Source organism: Streptopelia decaocto, assembly GCF_964273445.1.
Source record: "Streptopelia decaocto genome assembly, chromosome: 2".
In the NCBI taxonomy this organism is placed as follows: Eukaryota; Metazoa; Chordata; class Aves; order Columbiformes; family Columbidae; genus Streptopelia; species Streptopelia decaocto.
This window is the reverse complement of record NC_138655.1, coordinates 61,759,208-61,772,380: the sequence shown is the minus strand read 5'-3', so window position 1 is coordinate 61,772,380 and position 13,173 is coordinate 61,759,208. Positions and strand designations below refer to the sequence as shown.

General features: G+C 45.3%; 2 protein-coding genes across 3 annotated transcripts in view; one reads left to right on the top strand and one right to left on the bottom strand.

Moving 5' to 3' along the window:
• Positions 1-398, bottom strand: part of TSHZ1 (teashirt zinc finger homeobox 1) — a 56,091-nt gene extending 55,693 nt beyond the window's left edge. For both annotated transcript variants that reach the window (XM_082044846.1, XM_082044847.1), the window contains exon 1: positions 1-398. This exon is cut by the window's left edge and continues 1,293 nt beyond it. The gene's annotated coding sequence lies outside the window, so the exon portion shown is untranslated.
• A 1,208-nt stretch (positions 399-1,606) lies between these two features.
• Positions 1,607-10,560, top strand: PTGR3 (prostaglandin reductase 3). The gene is made up of 2 exons (XM_082047154.1): positions 1,607-2,671; positions 8,788-10,560. The coding sequence occupies exons 1-2, from the start codon at positions 2,358-2,360 to the stop codon at positions 9,710-9,712; spliced, it is 1,239 nt and encodes a 412-aa protein (XP_081903280.1). The 5' UTR covers positions 1,607-2,357; the 3' UTR covers positions 9,713-10,560.
• The last annotated feature ends 2,613 nt before the right edge of the window (positions 10,561-13,173 follow it).

The window sequence follows — 13,173 nt, the reverse complement described above, 5'->3', positions numbered from 1 at the left end:
ATTTTTATCATGGATTTTTTTTGGCTGATCTTGATCTGCAACAGAAGGAAAAAAAAAAAAAAAAAAAGAAAAAAAAAAACAACACACACAAAAAAAATTTGCCAAAACCAAGAAAAACCCCGGAGAGTGTGTGCAAAGCGGGAGGGGGGGGAGGAAGAAAAGACATTCACTGAGTGGGAGAGATTAACGTGAACTGTCCCCCCCCTAAACTCCTGGGAGAGAAAGAGATCCACTCTCCCTCTCTTCTCTTTTCACTGAAATATAACACACATTCGGATCCCAGGGCTCTCAGACAGTCTCAACTGATAGACAGACACATCGAGCTGCTTTTCCTGCTTCAGTTTGTTACTCCTCCTCCTCTTGCCCACGTCACCCTGACAATTACAAATAGGTCTCACACAAACCCATACCTGTCAATCTTTTTAATTGCTTTGTTTTCATTTTTTCCCCTTTCCCAGAGCGAAACAATATGACAAAAAAAAAAAAAAAAGAAGTCTTAATACAGCGCGGCATAAAAGATTCCTCATGTGAGACACGCGTTGAGGGGGTTGTTATTATAATCCACTTGCTAAAGTGCTGTGCAAGACGCATGTGCTGATTTAACTTCAGCAGAGGTCTTGTTCCAGCAAACTTAAAAAAAAAAATAAAAAAACTAAAAAAGCAGGAGATGATACCTCGCCGTGGCACACGTCTAACCGGCATTGAATTAAAAATGATTTGTGGGAGATTACAGTTCATCCTTACTTTAAAATACCAACAGATTGCAGAGCAAAAACTGCAGCATATGAAACATGCTGCTAATAGATTTTGCACAGTATGTGTCTGGGGATTTATATAATGTTAACTGCAAGAACAGAAGGGTTCTTCCCTTTCTTTTTTTTTAAGTCAAGAAAGCAAATAAAAACCACCCAGCTGATTCCTAAAGGAAAACACTCAGAACTGCAATTTTGCTCTCTTTCGGGAAGAAGGGGATTTTTTTTTTCCTTTTAATTATTAATACCGCTCCATTAAGCTACGAGTTCTTTACGCTGTTAGGATGGAGTTAATTCTAGGTACCACACGTGAGCTCCTCCGACATCGGTGCAACATCTCTATTACATCCCCTCCCTCCACGCACTTGTACCAAGTTGGGATTGGCGGACCTATCAAAACATTTACTTTGGTCCCTTGACCCAGTTGATTTCCTGCGCAGCTTCCCTCTCCCAAGCCTATTCTACAGCGACAGATTTTATCATTATTATTATTATTACAGAAATAAGGGAACAAAAAAGTTTTTTCTGACAGTAAGAAGGAGTGGAGGAAAGCCCTGCGACCCAAACAAACTGACAGCAGCCCGTTGACCTCCTCCTCGCAGGACGACGGCGGCGGGAGGAGGTGTCACCCGCAAAAGACTCCCCCGGCGGCGGGAAGAGCTTTACCCCATTTAAACCACCCCCCGCCCCGGTCCCCACGCCGCGCGTGCAGCCCGCTCCTCAGCCGCCCCAACGGCCGCAACCGCCGCCGCGCGCGCCCCGGCCCCCGCGCCGCGCCCGCTAGCGCCGCCGCTAAACGGCTCGGGGTTGATTCGTACCACCTTGAGAGGAAGTGAACGTTTCGCACGGAAGGGGCGGGGCCTCCGCCCGCAGGCAGCGGCTCCTCGGCGGCGGCTAATAACAACATTAGGAGATTAGCTGCAACTTCTCTCCATTTCTCTAACCTTATCGATCTGATAATTTATCGTGCTTTCCTCCTACTTTCTTTTTCTTTCTTTTTTTTTTTTTTTGGTAGAAAGATAACCTCTTTTTGTAAACTAAAGAACGGGGCGGGAGGGGGTTGGAGTGTTAGGAATCCGAGGCGTTTCTCTCTCCTCTCCTGTTTTTTAACCCCCTTAGCGAGAGGCAGCGTGCAAATTAAAAGCAGCCTGTAGGAGAAAATCCAGCCTTCCGTACACCTGCCTCACTGACAGAGCACGACCCCAGTTGCCGTCCTCAGGCGGGGGCAGGCAGTGCCCGGGTGTGTGTGGCGAGGCGGGCCGGGCGCAGCCGCTGGCAGCGGGCTGGCGGGACGGCCGGCCAGCGGAGCGGGCCAGCGCTGCTCCTCCGTAACGCTAGCGGCGGCAGAAGACGACCGGCTGCCGGGGACCATCTCGCCGCTGCTCCTTTGGCGGCGTTTCCGCGTGGTGGAGGGGGGCTTGGCTGGGTGGGGAGGACGCAGGCAGGCTGCAGCTTGCCGCACAGGGCTTTATTTACATACACAAATAGCTGCGTGCGGAGAGGTTCTCCTGCCCGCTCGGTGGCAGTGGGTCCTGCGAGCTGCCTGGAGAATCCCGAGCTGGAGCTCTCCCGAGCAGGGGAGGGAGAGGAGAGCCGAGACAGGGCATGAGTTTTAGCGCGAAAAGCGCCGCTTTGCTGAGCTCCCGGGCACCGCGGTGCTGGTGGTGGCGACGGTCGCAGCAGCCGCCCTGCGCCGCGCCGGGTCCCGCCTGGTCCTACTTCGGTGGCAGCTGGTCGCGGCCCATCCTGGACATGTCCTACTCCCGCCACTTTCTGGATTTCCAGGGCTCGTCCATCCCCAGCTCCATGAAGAAGCTGGTGGTGACTAAGCTCAGCCCAAACTTCAGGGAAGCGGTTACCTTACAGCAGGACTCGCCCGTGCCACTCCCGGGAGACGGAGACCTCCTGGTCAGAAACAGGTGAGCGCCCGTTCTCCCCCCACCCGCCGCGCCCCGGGGCAGCCCCCTCCGCCTTGTCGCACTTCGTGGCCTGCTCCCTCACTTTGGAGACCGGCTCCAAAGTTGTACCAGCCGCCATCTGGCGACTGTTAACTTCATTTTATTGTTGTTGTTTGTTGTTGTTTTGAACGGCTGGTGCTGCAGTCCGGTCGTCCCTTCCACGTGCGTGGAGGGTGACACTTTCCCCCGCCGCGCGGCTCCTGCCCGCAGGAACAGGAACACCTCGGGGCCGCTGTGCCAAGGCGGGGGAGAGAGAAGTTTTACGTTCAGTGTGCGCCTAGGAGGTAGTAAGACGTCGGGAAGCGCTTGCGAAGTCCCTCCCAGGTCCATGCCCGGGCTCGCTACACGCAAGCAGTTTCCAGGCACCCACATAACTCTCTCGGGGACGCTGCCCCTATAGCCGTGTGCCCCCGGCAGCCGTGATGTGTGTGCGGGCCTCCCTCAGCCGCTCTCCCCCATGTACGACCCGGCGGCTGCTGACTCGCACGCCTTCTTCCTGACCCTCGCCCCGGCGTGGCCCGCCCGCCACTGACCCTCGGCCAGCCGTGACTCACCGGGCAGGCAGAGTGCCGGCGCCCGCCGCCCTGCCAGCCCCGGCCGCCGCGGCACCACCCCCGCCTCTGCGCGCCAAAATCGGGCGGTCGGGAGGGGGCAGGGCGGCCGCCCGGCTCGGCCCGGCTGGCCTCGGCCTCGCTCGGCGGGACGCCAGCCTGCGGTTGTCGGCGGCTTTTAGAGTGGAGCCGGGTCTGGCGGACAGCGAGGAGGTGACATTTTGCTTAACATAATACGCCGTAAATCCTGCGCCAGTTCCAGGGCTGCGCGTCCGGCGCGGTGACCAGCTCGCCATGAAATGAAGGCTCTGAGGACAAAACGTGCCTATCCCCAGCTGTCTCCCTAAACCTGTTTGTTCTCGGTGGCTCCTTCCTAGACGCTGTCGTTCCTTAAGCTGAAAGTAAGCCTCTTAAAGTTCAGAGGTTTCTCTGCCCACGAGGGGAAGCTGAAACTCTGGGAACCTCGGAGCAGGCTGCGTGGCTGGCGCAGAAGAGACCAGCAGTCTCGAGTTCTTGTCAAGCAAGGAAATCGTAACGCATAGTTTGCCATGCTCTCAGTAAGAGCTTAGGGATGTTAAGAAGCACTAAGTTGGCTTGAGAACAATGCTGGAAGTTCTATTAAGACAGTGTATGATTATGTGTGTAGATGTGTAATCTCTAGCATGTGTCCATATTCAACACATAAATGCATAGTAAAGAAGGGGTAAGGAGGAGGAAGAACAGGGACGCCTTCAGGAGCTGATGAGGAAGCTTCTGTGTCACTTTAATCTGATGCTGACATCGCCTACTACAATTTCTGAGACTAAAATTCTCTAAACCTCAAAGTCTAAAACATTTTGTTGCTGCATCCACTAATGACCATGATACAGTAATGGCATGAAACAGCTATCAGGCTGGAGTTAAATTCCTTTTCTTGGAAGAGGTCAGAAGACTTGAGATACAAGTAGCAAGTCTCTACTGGGGTAATGCAAGGCAGATAAACATCCCTGTTTCTCAAATCCCCTCCCCCCCCCCCATATGCACTTGGAGTTTTTCTCATCTGTCCTCCCCTTTCCTGTGAATTTTAAAAATTTATTCATTTTTTTTTAATATGGCTTCCAGTGTGACTCTTCCTTACTCCCTCTCCTCCCTCCCTGTGCTGGGTGGGCTCCCTGGGTGCTAGGGGGACGTGCACACCTCATGGTAAGAGGGCTGAGGCGCAGAGCTCGCACCAGACTAAAGGCAGGAGCCGGTCTGCAGATTCAGGCAGGCAATTACGGGGTTATAACACATCAGCCTATTACACACGTGTTCCTGTACAGACACACGCACGAGTGGGGATAGAGGGGAGGGAGAGGCAAGTGATGAAGTCTAGATTTAGAGTTCATACGTTTTATATTATTTGGGGTTCTGTGGCATTTCCTCTCTATTACTGTTTTCGGGCGAATATCACAGAAGACATGGGATCACGTTACTGAAAAATATTTGCTATATAGGAGCTGTAGCAGGAAGCAAGTTCTGAATGTTTCCCCTTCTCTTGTCACCCTCGGGAAGTGTTTTCCCATCCCGAAAGTCCTTGACTCTATGTAGCGTTTAAAAATACAAGCCTTAAGTCCAACTGTACGTTTTTTAATAGGTAGAAACATACAATTAAAACCAAAACAATACAGGACGTGAGTTCCAAGAGTGCATTTGTGGATTTGTTCATTTTAGTCCCAGTCACGCCCATGAATAGTATTAATTGCTTTGAGCTTTTTATGCAAAACAATCCTCATCCACCACAATAAAATCTGGTTTTGGATTTAGGGGAATGGGAAGTTAAAATGCGCTGAGTTCCGGTATGGATAGATATTTTAAAATAAGATGGTCTTCAGTGAGGGGGAACTTCCCCTCACTTCCCCCCCCTTTTTCTCCTTTGGAGAACTAAGCCAGCAACACATTTCTACTTTTTTAAAAAATAAAAAATAATCCATCCTTTATTCAGAAATGCTTCAAAACTAGAATTCAATGTAAAGCGATTTTTGAATTCTGATTCTGTGGAGGAGAGGAGGGGAAAAGGTGAATAAAAAAATCCTTAACAAAGCCATTTAAGCTTCATATGTCCGTTTGTCCTGTTTTCTGGGATGGCGGGGGAAGGTCCTTACATTTTATTGCAGGAGAAGGACCCAAAGGCTATGATGATTTTGTCCTTCTTAAAGTTGTTAGGGGATTTTCGAGATTTTCTTAGGGAAGTGACACATTTCGTTTCCAAAATACCTGTAATGATTTACTGTTGGGCTGGAAGATGGGGAAAAAAAGTTTATAGAAAAGGGAGTAAAAGGGGTTGAGAAAGTTTTTGAACCAAGGGACTAATGGATCACAGTGGGAAAAGTGGAGGACTATTCCTGCTGAGTGTTTGGTCTAAATAATGTTTTTCTTGCCCAGTACTGGTTTGGATGACTTTGTTTTGTCTGTGTTTAAAGCTGTGGTGCTGGTTTTCAGTGTCTCACGCTTTGTTGTGGTACGAAAAGCAGCATTCACTCCCCTCGGCAGTGTCCTGTTTTCTGTAACAAACAATATGAGGGGGTTCAACACTGCTGAGTATAAATAAAACGGGTGATTCAATGTGCGTAATTATTTTGGGAAAAGCCAATCTCTAGCTTTTTTCCCCTCAGGTTTACATCTTAAAATGTTGAAGGAGTAAGCCTCAATTAGCAACTGCTAAATTAGGTAATACATTTCAAGTAAGAAAGTAAAACAGGACAATATAAAAGATTTGAAAGGTGTCTTAAACCCCACTAGCATGCCAAGTAGTTGTTACTTCTGTGCTCTCCTTTTCTCATTCTCAGAAGTTAGCAAACTGATCTTCAACTTGTAAATTGTACTTATTTCTTTTAAAAGCAAAATAACCTTAAAAACTGAAGGCATATCCTACTACATCCCTTCTGTCAGCTGGAATGACAAGACAAGACAGTATGTTTTAATCCAGACGCTGCGGACAATGGTTTTAATGTGCGAGGAATCTAAGAGACTAAACAATCCTAAAAAAAAAAAAAAAAAAGCGAACAGGAGTTTTGAGTTTGCACACAATAAAAAGGGAGTTTTAAAAAAATTGGAGGGGTGGGGGGGAAGAGGGCTGGACAGCAGGCTGTATTGATTAATAATGATGAGCCCAGGAGCCCAGAGAGAACCATTTCCCGTGGCGCAACAGCCCTGCAGAGATGGGGAGGGAGTGGGTGCGTGTGCACGCGTGTCCGTGTCTGTGCGTGTGTGTGTCGGGGGGCGTGGACGAGCCCCCCGCGCCGCGGGGCAGCGCGCACGGCTTTGTCCGACCCAGGCCCCTGCCAGCACGGAGCGGGCAGCGGCGGGCAGGGCTGCCGGGCCCCCCGGCCCCTCTCCCTCGGCAGAGTTCCGCCAGAGCCCACGCAGCGCCCGTTCTCGGGCGAGACCGCCGGCGCGGTGTCCCGGCAGCCCCGCATCCCCCACCGGCGCCCGGCCGCCCCAGCCCCGCGGAAGCCCCGCACCTTGCCCGGCGCGGCGGTGAGGTGGCCGGGCAGCGCCAACTTGCGCGCCGTGGCCCCTGCAACCGCACGGACAAGTTGCGATGCAGCCCGGGCCAGGAAGAATTTGCATCTTCTGCGGCTCTGGAGCAAAAGAGACGGTGCTGGAGTCCTGCTCGTCAAGCGGATTGCGCAGCTTGCCCCTTCCCCTCACGCAAAGTTTTTGTCCTCAGAGGGCTATTTACCTGCCTTTGTGCTCTCCCAGCTGCAGTGCAGCCCTGAAAAGAAGGGGAAACTCCTAGAGGGAGGGCGACGATGGCTCGTTACTATTACCACTGCTCTGCCTCCCCTTCTCTAGGTGCACTGCCCCAACCGAGGGCACGACTGCTCCGCACCGTGCGAAAGCAGATGTGAGCCGGGAGCGTGAGGAGGGAGGCTCAGCCCGGCGGGCTCTTGCCTTTGAGGCCGGGGGCTGGTGCGGGAGCAGAGTGACCGCCGGGGGGCTGGCCTGACAGCTACCGAGAGCCCCCAGTTGGGCGAAGGGATGAGACGGGGAGGGGGGCGAGCACAGCTCCCCGCGGGCCTCTCACCCTCAGCTCCCTTCTGCGTAAGTTGGGGTGTAAAAGCGGGAGGAGGCTGGGGCAGCGCCGGCACGTCTCGCCTCGGTGGTCCGAGCCCTTCTCTCTGGCGCCCAGGGGACACGGTTTGCCTTGGAAGCTGCTGCTGCCCCGTTACCAATTTTTGTATGTCTTTTAGCAGTACTGTTTGGTGTTACTTTAAAGTAGAATAATAAGGATTTTTTGATTTTTTTTTTTTACATCTACGAACAAGGTATAGGCATTTTTTATTGCGGCTGAGCCGTGAATTAAAGGTAGAATTAAAAAGAGCAACAGTCACTTTCACGTATTTTATGTGTGGATATGTTTATGTGTACGTATCTTTTTATATATAACACATTGCGTTGGTGAAAGTTGGAGGCTCCCCACACTCTGAAGAATGAAGGAAGTCAAAATGAGCAAAACACTTTTAGTTCTTGTTCTGTGTGCGATTTGAGGCTATCACTAGCTGCAACAAAGTGCACCGTTTGCACACTTCTGCAGCTTTTGCATAATATCAAGTACACCTTTCAGGTTGTCACTTTCACATGTAGTAACAGTCCCAGTGCTCTCTATTACGTGTGTTTCTTTTTTATATTTTCCAGTTAACAAGAGTCTTTCCCAGTCTCTTTTCCCTTTCCTGTATGGAGACATTATTATGGTTTTAACAGCCAAAAGAAAAGTTACTAAAATATTGTTTGTGGTTAAGCTAGATCATAACTTCATTTTAGGCATTATCTCCTAGTGCTTAAATCGAGTTGTGAGAATGTCTCTATCTTTTTATTAAAAAAAAAAAAAAAAAATTGGCATCCTTTTTCACCTGTTGGAGGTCAGTACGACTTGATACTCAGTCTTACAATTTTAGTAATTCCGTGCAAGGTTGTTTTGATGTGTTGCAAGTAATTTATATAAAGAAAAATATTTTAACATTGACATTAGCTATATCAAAAGGCAAATTTGCTGTAGTGACTCCATCAATTAAGAAGTACTTGCCTACAGTAACATGACCTTGCAAATGACATCGATAGTTAATATGATCATTAGTCATTAACAGTATTATTATATTCAAAAATGTAAATTTGTTGCCAGAATCAACATATTTACCGCTTTGCACATTTTATTCTCCAGTGTTTTCACATCTTCTAAGAAGTGGTCAATTAATTTTCATCCTTCAGTCTTTTACAGAATTATTTTTAATTTGTTTAGTTTGGTCAAATGGACCTGAGGAAAATATAAGTTGTTTTTTGTTTTTTTTCATTTTCTTTTAGCAAATTTATCTTTAGTTGTAGAGTGACAGAATGTAAACTACAAGAGTCTGATGGAAGTAATCTCTGGAGTATACACATTATTCAAATATACCAATAATCAGAAAAAGTCTCGTACTTCTCCCCCAAATTTAAATTGAAGTTTCCTCGTATGACAAATACTTGGTAAGGAATCAATCTTGTTAATATTTTTTTGTTTTCTTCTAGATTTGTCGGCATTAACGCATCTGACATAAACTACTCAGCTGGTCGATATGACCCATCAGTTAAACCCCCATTTGATATAGGTTTTGAAGGCATCGGTGATGTGGTAGCATTAGGACTCAGTGCTAGTGCTGATTATACAGTGGGTCAAGCTGTGGCCTACGTGAAAGCAGGTTCCTTTGCTGAATACACAGTTGTGCCTGCCAAACAAGCAGTTCCTCTCCCCTCTGTGAAACCTGAGTTTCTTACTTTAATGGTAAGTGGTGCTACCGCATACATCAGTCTGAAGGAGCTGGGAGAGCTGTCTGAAGGCAAGAAGGTTCTGGTGACAGCAGCGGCTGGAGGAACAGGCCAGTTCGCTGTGCAGCTTGCAAAGAAGGCAAAATGCCATGTAATTGGAACCTGCTCCAGTGATGAAAAGGGTGGTTTTCTGAAATCCATTGGCTGTGACCGTACGATCAACTATAAAACTGAAAATGTTGAATCTGTTCTTAGGAAGGACTACCCTGAAGGTGTGGATGTAGTGTATGAATCTGTTGGGGGAAAGATGTTTGACTTGGCTCTTAACTCCTTGGCTACCAAAGGACGGCTGATAATTATTGGGTTTATCACTGGCTACCAAAACCCTACTGGCCTTCAGCCCATTAAAGCAGAGTTATTGCCAGCAAAACTCTTGAAGAAGTCTGCCAGCATCCGAGGTTTCTTCTTGAACCATTACTTTTCAGAATACAAAACAGCTCTGGAGCACTTGCTCAAGATGTATGAAAGTGGAGACCTGGTTTGTGAGGTGGACGTTGGAGACATGTCTCCAGAGGGCAAGTTCACTGGCTTGGAGTCTGTATTCCGTGCTGTAGATTACATGTACATGGGAAAAAACACTGGAAAAATTGTAGTTGAATTACCTCACTCTGTCAACAGTAAGCTGTAAAAACAGAACAATGATATAAATCAGAAGAGAGAAAATGGGCACTTTATGCCTCAGTATTACTAGGAACAATTTCTTTTCTTAAGCTTAGTAATTGATATTATATTAAAAAACAGCATTAAGGTGTTAATAAAAAGTTTTGTGGGTTGTTTTTTATTTTCTTTTCTTGAAAGTGCTTAAATCAGTGGCTGTAGCACGGACTTAATGGGCCTGCGTTTGATTCTGTCACTTAGGCTAGCATGAGACAAGAACATTGTTCTTGACAGAATAAGTCTTGATGCAGAGGCAGATTCAGTCTGTCAGACTGGTTTGATAAGACTTTATATATAGTTCAGCTCAGAAAAAAAATTCTTTCAGCAGTTTTGATTCCCTGATTTAAAAATAAAATTATTAGAATGAGACTAAGTAAAGAGTTGCATCTTGTGGTTGCTCTATTAATCTTTTGAAGTTTCTGGAAGAAATTATGCTCTTGATTTTTTGTCACAAACACGATAATCATAATTCACTTGCATCATGGATCATAGTAATATTCTTTGACTGGCTACAGCGGGAAAATTTATCCTCTGATTCTGACATGTCAGTAATATTAAGAAAAGCAACTTGACTTTTTTTTTTTAAATTATGTCTTTTGTAACTATAAGGAACTGTGCAATTTTCTTTTAAATCTTTAACTACAGGTTACAACATTATCTCATTTTCTTGCCTTTTTCATTTGCTACTGTTACTGTTCACTATCCAGTCTGGCCTTTAGTCAAGTATTTTGAGATCATTGCAGTGGGATTTTGAGCCATGTTCTCGTGTGTTCAGGTCCTGTATATTTTTTGAAGATCTAATAAAGTTACAAAAAGCTATTTAAATGTTTGTGGCATTTATTCTTATTGATACGGTTCTTGCTTACTAGGTCCTTTGTCGATGGTCTCTGTATAGCAGAGTTCTTTGACCAATGATTCTTGATGTGACTTCCCATAATCAGGCTGCTACTTCTCCTTTTACTGAATATTGCTTCTGCAGAAGCCCTTTTACAAGCAGCAAGACCATTATAAATGTACAGTCACGGTACCTCATACACGTACTGATGCTCAGCCATAGATTATCTAGTAGGTACAGTTAAAAGGTTTTGTAAAGTTTTGAAAATTCTTCCTCACTTAATAGAAATTACTAACAGTACATACAGTGGGGATTCCAGCCAGAAGTGTAATATTTTCCAGAACAATAAAATACTTTAAATTGTGCTTGCTCTACATCTTTTTTTCCATAGTAAATGTTTAAGTTCTTAAAGGCCGATTTTGCCACATCTTTTGAAATTATATACATTTACATGCAGTTGGAAAGATGGAAATTTCCTAAGATCATACACCTAATAATAACGATAGACTGATAACGTCTAGGGGTTGAAGGAAGAAATCCATAGTAAGCGTAATTTTGGGGCATTACTCAGGATTGACTGCACATGACATTTTTAAAAGTAACATGTAGGAAAAGCTTATATGCTACTCAGTAGTACAGGCAGTAGACAAAGGTATTTTTAACTTTGATTTAGTGCATTCTTATTGTAATTTTTTAGTGCATATGTCCTTACCATCCTAGAGTAGTGTGCAATAAAGAATTGTCCCTTGTTTGGGGCCATGTCTGACCACTGGGTTTAGTCCCACTTCGGATGATTTTTGAGAACGGCAGAATGGTTTTTACCCAAGATGAGCACTGAGCCACTGTGATTTTTATTTTCACCAGGGTCTGCTGTTAGAAACATACTTTCTCTTTCCCCTCTAATATTACAAATATTGTAGGGGTATGTGTGTTTTGCATAGTTCTAAAGGTATATTGGCCCTCCAGCTGGATGCTAGAAAGATGCAAACTCTCAAGTACTATGCAAGTTCAGAGCGTACAAAGTTATCACTGTTTTGTTTCTGGGCACATGGTTTCTTTTCTTGTTCAAAGAAAAGAGGGTGCCTTTGGTCAATAAATGCATCTTAAAAAAAATTGTTGTTTGGGGATGTAGTAGGGCAAAACAAAAATAAAAGAATGCAATTGGTTACATCTGTGATGCACACAGGCGAGTTTCATGGGTAACAATTTTTCAAATTAAGTTCTTGCAGTCGAATGCCAACACCCATCCAAGTGGCACGATTTTCAGAGGTGTTGATCACTGTCGGTCCAATAGATTTATGTGTTTCTGAGACAGTGAATTCCAAATGTTTTTGTCATAAAAGGTCATCTTGTAACAGGATTTTGTTTGGACATACAGCATTCTACTTTCTTTTTAATATGTTACTTGATATATAACATTGAGTAATGCAACTGCCCCAGGCTTCTTCATTAAGCAAAATAAGAGAAGAGAGGAACCTTTGTAAGGTTCACTTATATATATCTATGTATTTAAATATGACATTTTGTTCATTTTAATTTTGGCTTCAGGCTTATTATTTAGCACTTTCATACTGATTACAGCATTAATAAAAAGTTTAAATTTGTTATATGCAGAACTTGTATGGCCAGTGTACCGATTTCATAGCCCTTTTGGTGTTTGGGTTGGGCAACGGCCACTGGGCTCGTCCTTTTCATCAAATGCCTGTGTTAAGCTAAAGGAGTAACTCGGAATATATGATTGCTGTTCCATGAATGAATCCAGAGTGAATTTTTGTTTTTAAAGATTCGACTTCTGTCATCTAGATGGCTGAAAGAGAGCATTATCAATGGGGAGAGGGTGAAAAGTATTTCTGAAACATGCAGATAAGGCTTTTCTACTGAGATTCGTCATAATTTTTGGTTTGTGGGGGGCTGGAGGGAAGCCAACTTCTCTTTATTTAAAGCTATATTCTTCAAACTTACAGTTACGGGAGCAGGGCTGACTTTGAATAAGTAAGCTATGATGGATTTAAATAATGTTTAAATATTAGATGGATGGGAAAATGTATATGGCATGCACACACTGAGAGGTTTAAATGATGATAGGACATTGAACATACAAGGAAAAGAAATACTGTAGAGTCACAGCAAGGGATTAATAACAATACACTTAATATGCTTGCAAAAAAGGTGTATTAAAAGCTGTGTGCACAGTGGGGACTTAAATGATTAAAAATAATAATACATTTGCCTGGGAAGTACTAAGTATACTATATGTAGAGAGCAAGGATTTAAATAATAATACTATTAATAATAGCAGCTCATTGAGATGTGGTTGCTAGCACTACATCCTAATTTTACCTTTCTAAATGAATTTGCTACAGAGGAATCCAGCATTGTTTGCTGAGGCTAATAACAGAATTTCCCTTTCCTACACACATAGGCTTCCATGGAAAAACAACAAAGAACTAGATGAAGAGCTGGCTTTTTTCCTGAGTCTGTCACATGTGTGCGTACGCACGCACACACGGACACACACGTACTCACTCTCCTGGCCTGCAACCCTCAGCACATTTTACAGATACGCTTCCTACTTAATTGCTATGCTGGAATCTCCT